Here is a 6841-nt window from a genome sequence, read left to right as displayed (position 1 = left end):
ACTTGCCCTTATTGAACTTCACCAGGTCCCTCCCTGCCCAACTCTCCAGCTGGAGTTTCATACTCACAGCTGGCATAAAAGAGCACCACCGTCCGGGCAGTCTCCAGGAGAGCAGAGTGGAAGGTCTCCTCGGTCAGGACAAGGATCTGCTCCAGGGGCAGCTCTCTCTTCTTGTCCCTGGAAACTGCTTCCACCACCTGATCATCCTGAATATCTGCAAAGGATCAACAGTCGTGCATCAACACAGATATGTGCAGAGGACAGAGGGAACTACAGCCCCCTGGGCCACCCCATCAGCAGGTTTTAGTAAAGCAGAACCTCTCAGCTGGGACATGGTGACTGTCAGCAGGGGGTTAACTGACCAAAAGGAGAAGGCAAAAGCACAAGACACACTCATTGACAGACACACAAACTCGTTGAAATGTACTTTTGGTGTCTCACACCAGTTGTGCCCTCTGATTTCAACACTATTCTCTAAGCACGTTGGCTGCTCCAGGATCCTGCACCACTTCTTTTTGGAAAACAAACCCAATTTTGTATGGAAAACAAAAGTGTTTTCAAGGAAGCGCTGAAGGGAGCAGCATTTTCTCCCTGGGGAAGGCAAGTCTGGAACAGCTTTTAGAAAAACATGTCTGAAACCCTTCCAAAGGGACTGATAATTCTGAGGCACTTTGTCTGATGCTTGAAAGGGAGACAGCGTCGGGTGAACTTTAAATTCTCGTGCCTCTGAAGGTGGATGGATGAAAGCAGAAGCAACCCTCTCCCTCATGCAGCACCTCTGCAACTGTTCCTCTAACAGCTGCTGATTTTCTTCCCATGGTGTTTCCCCTAAAAATTATGCCTGTCTGTCACAAAACTCCAGAGATCTTCAGAGAATAAAAGAACCATTTTGTACCACTGTGATGTGACTGTGATGGTTTGCCTTGGATATGCAGAAGTGTCCTCTAACGCTTTCACATACACTTGCTGTCTCTAGCAGATGCTGATTGCATGTCCCATCTGATGACAATCAGCTTTGCACTGTTTAGTTGCACACCTTGATTACTGTTCTCTTTTTCATCCTCATCTTCCTCCTCCTCCTCCTCCTCCTCCTCACCCTCCTGGATTTGTTCAACCTTGCTCTTATCTTCCACCAGGGTTATAATTTCATCAGTGTCTTCCAAGACCAGGTATTTGATTGGCACTCCCTAAAGAAAACAGAATAAATCAGTGGGATCAAAACATATCTGCCTATTCTATTCACAAACTAAACTCAAAGTTGATGGGTCACCATCACCCAACTCCTTATTTTTGGGGTATGTCAACAAATTAATAGAATCACAGAATCATAGGATGGCTTGGGTTGGGAGGGACCTTAAAGCTCATCCAGTCCCAACCCCCCTGCCAGCAGCAGGGACACCTTCCACTAGACCACGTTGCTCAAAGCCTCATCCAACCTGGCCGAGAACACTTCCAGGGAGGAGCAGCCACAGCTTCTCTGGCCAACCTAGGACACTGTCTCACCACCCTCACACCAAACAATTTCTTCCTCACATCTCAGCTCCAGCTCCCCTCTGCCACTTTCAAGCCATCACCCCTTGTTCTGTCACTCCCTGCTCTTGTCCCAACTCCCTCCCCACCTTCCTGGAGCCCCTTCAGGTACTGGGAGGCCACTAGAAGGTCTCCCCAGAGCTTTCTCTTCTCCAGGCTGAACAGCCCCAACTCTCTCAGCCTGTCCTCACAGCAGAGCTGCTCCAGCCCTTGCATCATCCTCGTGGCCTCCTCTGGACTGGCTCCAGTAGGTCCATGTCCTTATGTTGGGGCCCCAGAACTAGATGTAGTACTCCAGGTGGGGTTTCACAATTCCTAAAGCTACCAAACAGGGGAGTTTCTGGGGTGTGGTTTTTTTGACACCATTTCACCTCGAGTTTTTCTCACTCCAGACCAACTTTTCCTTGCCGGGAAGAAACTGTGGCTATGTGGGATCCTGTGCCTGGTGCTCCACCTCCCAGTATCTTAACATAGATCCACTGCTGCAAGAAAAGGCCCAGTGGACAAAGAGTGAAGAGAGTGGGGAGGTACAGGATCCACTTGGCTGTCCCCCCTCTAAAGGGTGTCAGGCTGGGTCAGAGCAGCCCATCACAGCCTGGGCAAGAGGCACAAAAAATCCTTTATCTCATGGAGTTCAACAAAGAAGAGTGCTCCCAAGTGTACATGGGCTGACAACCCAAGGAAAGAAAAAGTGTATTTCTCAGAAATGAGACCTTAAAATCAGCTCTGGCACCGTCTCAGCAAAAGGCACTTCAGAGAAAATGAATTTGATAATGAACTGAGAGAAATAACAAACTGCCAGCACCTCCCGTTGGCTCCAAGAGAAGAAACACAACATGCACATCTCTCACCAGGGCATGGGAAGCCCTCGGGGGATGTTCAGCTTCAGGTCTGATCCTGTATCTTTGCAATCACAAGTGTGACAGTTCAGGTAATCTGGGGCAACATGTGCTCCCTGGCATTTGGCAGCGCCGAATTCCATCTTGCCTCACAAGCTGGGTCAGATCCCTCCAGAGTTGAGCTCATCTTGATCAACCTCATTTAACTTACAGCCTGCTCTTTTCCCAGATCACTGCCAGAGGCATTTGGTGACATCAGTTCAGCTCAGACCTTTGGTTACATGCTCTCAGTTTGCTCTTAGTTTCACACTCATTTCCTCTTCCATCTTTTGAACCCTTTTCCTAAGGGGGCAAAGGCATTTCAAAGTCCAAATCTTTGGGGAATTTGCACTTGGACTACTACCTTGGGTAGTTTACCTTGTGTTGCCTGAAGGTGTAATTGAGGTGTCACTCTATCTTTTGAACCCCAAAAGTGGGTTGCCCAAGGAAGTTGTGGCTGCTCCTCCCTGGAAGTGTTGAAGGCCAGGCTGGATGAGGCTTTGAGCAACCTGGTCTAGTGGAAGGTGTCCCTGCTGCTGGCAGGGGGGTTGGAACTGGATGAGCTTTAAGGTCCTTTCCAATCCAAAACATTCTATGATTCTATGATAAATAAACTCAATATTTTATCTTTAGCATCAGGCACAACTGCTCTGCAGTACCAAACTCAGGCAGTTCCAAATACACGTGTGCATCTGGGGAAAGCCACTTCCCCTTGAGCTTCTGGGAAGGCTGTCAAATAACAAAGGAGCTGAGCAACACCTCAATGCCTCTCAAGAACACCATGTCCAGATCATAGAATCATTATGGGAAATACAGATAGGGAAATAAGAGTTGTACAATAAAGAAATCCAGCATCTAACCTCATCTGGTGTCTTGAGAGCAACGTTTGAGCGGAGGAGAACGTTCAAATTTACATGGTCCCTTCGAAAAAACAAAGTGAACATTAGATGGTGCAACACTTTAAGGTCCTTTCCCCATTCAGCCTGCCTGGCTGGTAAGCCCACCTCTCTCAGCAGCACCATGTCCTCACAGAATTGTGCTTCAGGGCCCCCGAGAACTTGCAGAAACCCAGAATCAGTGTTAGTGGTGGAGAGACAGGCTTCAAGTGATCTTCTGGTGGGATTGCACTGCATAATGTCCCTGTTTCACAAGGGGCTTGGATTTCCTTTGTGATTTGGATCTTTGCTCACGCATTGGTGGCCACATCCCAGTGCAGCTGATCTGCTGGTGGACTTCAGCTCAGGAGTAAATGCAGCTAAGAAGTGCCTCCATATAGGGAGGTACCATGGTGGTAGAAAGCTAGAATAAGAGAGCCCACACCCACCCTTCCTCCATCTCCTTCCATTTGCACAGCTGCCAGCAGACATCCCCAAAGGCCAGGCAACCACACCTGTGGGTGCTGCACATCTCCTTTGGCAAGGCACCATGGAAGTATTTGCAAACAGAAGCCAGCCTCATGGACACAGGCTGCTCCTGAGCCCATGGAGCAGAGGTAAGTAACTGGTGGTCAACCACAGAGGAAGCCAGATCTCCACAGCACAGCTGCTCTATGGCCAACCACAAGCGTGTCTCCTGTCCTCCTAGAGAACAACTTGGAGAGCCCTCGTTGGCTGAGGAGGCATTGCTTACTGAGCAGAGACCCCTGCCACGCCCCAGCACCCAGAGTCCACCTCCTTTACTGGATCTCCTTCTGCCCTTAATTTGAGGGCAAAACACAAGCCCTTCATCTGTGCCATGTTTTCTTTCTGAAATCTCTCTTAGTCTGACTGTTTTTCCACTTCTAATTCAGCAAGAAACTCAAACATTTCTACACTTCCAGCCAGTCTGAAACCAAATTTATCTGATTCTGGACAAGTCCTTAAAGGTGACATCCTCTCACAGTTTTATCACTTCTCACACAAATCTCAATAAGCCCATTACCATCTTGGTTGTAGGTTAACTGAGCTCGGAAACAAAATGCAAGGAGAACCCCAAAACACCTGAGAGCAAATACCTGGATAAAAGGGCAACTCCTGCTTTCCCCAAGAGCTGCCAGGCCACAAACTCTGCTGTCCTCCTGTCAGCCTCATAGGTCTCTTTCTGGCTGAGGATGAACACAAGTGGTAGCCCAAGCTGTAAGTGAACGGTGGAAACCTTCTCTGGGTCCTCAGCAACCTCTGTCTGGAGAAGAGACATGGTTATATTCCAGCACATCTCCACACCACTGAAAGTACCTCAGCTCTTCTCCTGCACAGCCCAAGCCACCATGTGTTCCCCAGGCACAGAAATAAGGATACTGTCAAGAAAAAGCCTCCAACCCTGATTCTACAACATCCATCAAAGGAGAACCCACAAAACCACAGTTAAATTGTTCCAACCTGTCATGACCCTCCCTGTTAAAAACCTGGGCTGTTATGTATGTTCTTTGTCACTTAGCAACTCCAGATGTCAAACCTCCATTAATTTTTATTTCCCTGGCATCCATTCCCCAGAGCAGTTTGAAAACCCTGGTCACAACATGTAAGAGCTGGCATCCTCTCCCTTCCCGCCTTGGACATGCTGCTTCATGACAACATGGAGCTGCTTAACAAAGTGTCTTCCCTCCACAGGCCTAACTCAGGAGCCTGGCTGAAAGGGACAGTTCCCAGCTCATCTACCCATCCTTTTGGCTGGGCAGTGATGTCACCAGTGGGAAGTGGAGATCTGCTGAAGTTCACTGCCTGGTGGGAAGAGGAGGTAGGATGGAGCCTCCCGTCCCTGTGCTCACCAAGGTGTGAATCACTGATATTCACCTACCCAGGCTGCTGAGACTCCTGTAGGGAGCTTAGAGGAGCAGCTGAGGACTTTGGGTTTGCCTAGTTGGGAGAGAAGGAGGCTGAGGGGTACCCCATTGCTCTCTGCAACCTCCTGAGGAGAAGACGTGGAGAGGGAGGTGCTGAGCTCTTCTCCCTGGGATCCTGTGAAAGGACGTGTGGGAATGGGTCAAAGCTGCACCAGGGGAGGTTCAGACTGGACATTAGGAAGCATTTCTTTACCAAGAGGGTGGTCAAACGCTGGAAAAAGCTTTGTAGGGAGGTGGCTGATGCTCCAAGTTGTCAGTGTTTAAGAGGCATTTGGACAATTCCCTTAATAATTTGCTTTAACTTTTGGTCAGCCCTGAAATGGTCACACAGTTGGACTAGATGATCATTGTAGGTCCCTTCCAACTGCAGTAAACTAAACCTATTCTATTCTACTCTCTATGTCCCAGTGAAGTCCAAGGGGCATCTCCACCCTGTTCCCATTCACGGTGCTTACAGACAACTGGAGAAGCATACGTTGGTTTGAGGGCTCCCTGGAAAGGTCTAAGCAAGCTGAGCAGTGCAATGGAGTGTCAGTCCCGTCCAGCCCCATGTCTGTTCCTTGCTGGGAGCTTTGTCACTAACTTCAGGAGGAAGGGGCAGATTCTTGTGCTCAGCCTTGCCCTCTGCTCACACCTCCCTCATCCTCACATCCACCCCAGCTGCCTTCACGCTGCACAGCCCAAGTGGTTCATCTTCCCCAGTCATACCACCAGAGGAGCTCCCATGAGTTTGAGGTGCCTGTGGATGTTGAGCATGGTCAGAGCCTGCCCCATGGCTGTCCTCCTGCAGGGCTGTGCCAGGTCTGTGGCCTGCTGGCAGTGGCAGAACAACAACCGAGCTGATGACACATCAGGCTCATCATTGCTGTGAGAGAGAAAATAAAGACCATGGTGAGCCAGGCATCCACCGATGGGTTTTAATACATCCTGACCACATGTGCTGACATCTTTTATAGGGCAGATGATGCTCAAATTCAGGGTCTGGCAGGCTTGTGGGACTTCTTCAAAAGCCCTACTACTGACAGGTACAACTGTGTCCAGGAGCTTTTCAGAATTGTGCTGAATATCATAGAATCACAGACTGGTTTGGATTGGAAGGGACCTTAAAGCTCATCCAGTTCCAACCCCCCTGCCAGCAGCAGGGACACCTTCCACTAGACCAGGTTGCTCAAAGCCTCATCCAGCCTGACCTTCAACACTTCCAGGGAGGGGGCATCCACAACTTCCTTGGGCAACCTGTTCCAGTGTCTGACCACCCTCACAGTGAAGAACTTCTTCCTAATATCTCATCTAAACCTCCCCTCTTTCAGTTTTAAATATCTAATGAAGACCCTGGCTCACCAGTTGTAAATGACCCCAACCCTAGAACAGTTGACACCAGCTTAAGAAGGACACAAATTAAGTTTTTCTTACTGGGACCAGCCATGCCACTGCAGTGGAGACCCTGGTAGAAGGAGAAGAGCTGAAGTCTACAGCTTTGTTTATGTCTTTTGCCTCACTGATGACATCTTACAGACTGTATAAGGAATATTCCACCTTTTGAACAGCACTGGTTTTGGCTGCACCAAAGGAAGGAAGCAGTGAGATTAAGTTCCCTGGATGGTTCCCTGGT

General features: G+C 49.1%; 1 protein-coding gene across 1 annotated transcript in view; it reads right to left on the bottom strand.

Annotated features, from left to right (window-relative positions):
- Nucleotides 1-67: 67 nt before the first annotated feature.
- TXNDC16 (thioredoxin domain containing 16) overlaps nt 68-6841 on the bottom strand; it is a gene marked incomplete at its 3' end in the record, with an annotated part of 13972 nt that continues 7198 nt past the window's right edge. Inside the window, exons 7-11 of the mRNA XM_010164422.1 lie at nt 5938-6094; nt 4402-4568; nt 3269-3329; nt 1037-1187; nt 68-214 (exon numbers count right to left, since the gene is read on the bottom strand). Coding sequence (XP_010162724.1) covers nt 68-214; nt 1037-1187; nt 3269-3329; nt 4402-4568; nt 5938-6094 — 683 coding nt within the window. The remainder of the gene's footprint in view (nt 215-1036; nt 1188-3268; nt 3330-4401; nt 4569-5937; nt 6095-6841) is intronic.

The sequence above is a fragment of the Antrostomus carolinensis genome, unplaced genomic scaffold, assembly GCF_000700745.2.
Source record: "Antrostomus carolinensis isolate BGI_N321 unplaced genomic scaffold, ASM70074v2 scaffold5243, whole genome shotgun sequence".
Taxonomy (NCBI): domain Eukaryota; kingdom Metazoa; phylum Chordata; class Aves; order Caprimulgiformes; family Caprimulgidae; genus Antrostomus; species Antrostomus carolinensis.
Note: the sequence above shows the minus strand (reverse complement) of the source record. Positions and strands in the feature narration are given on the sequence as shown.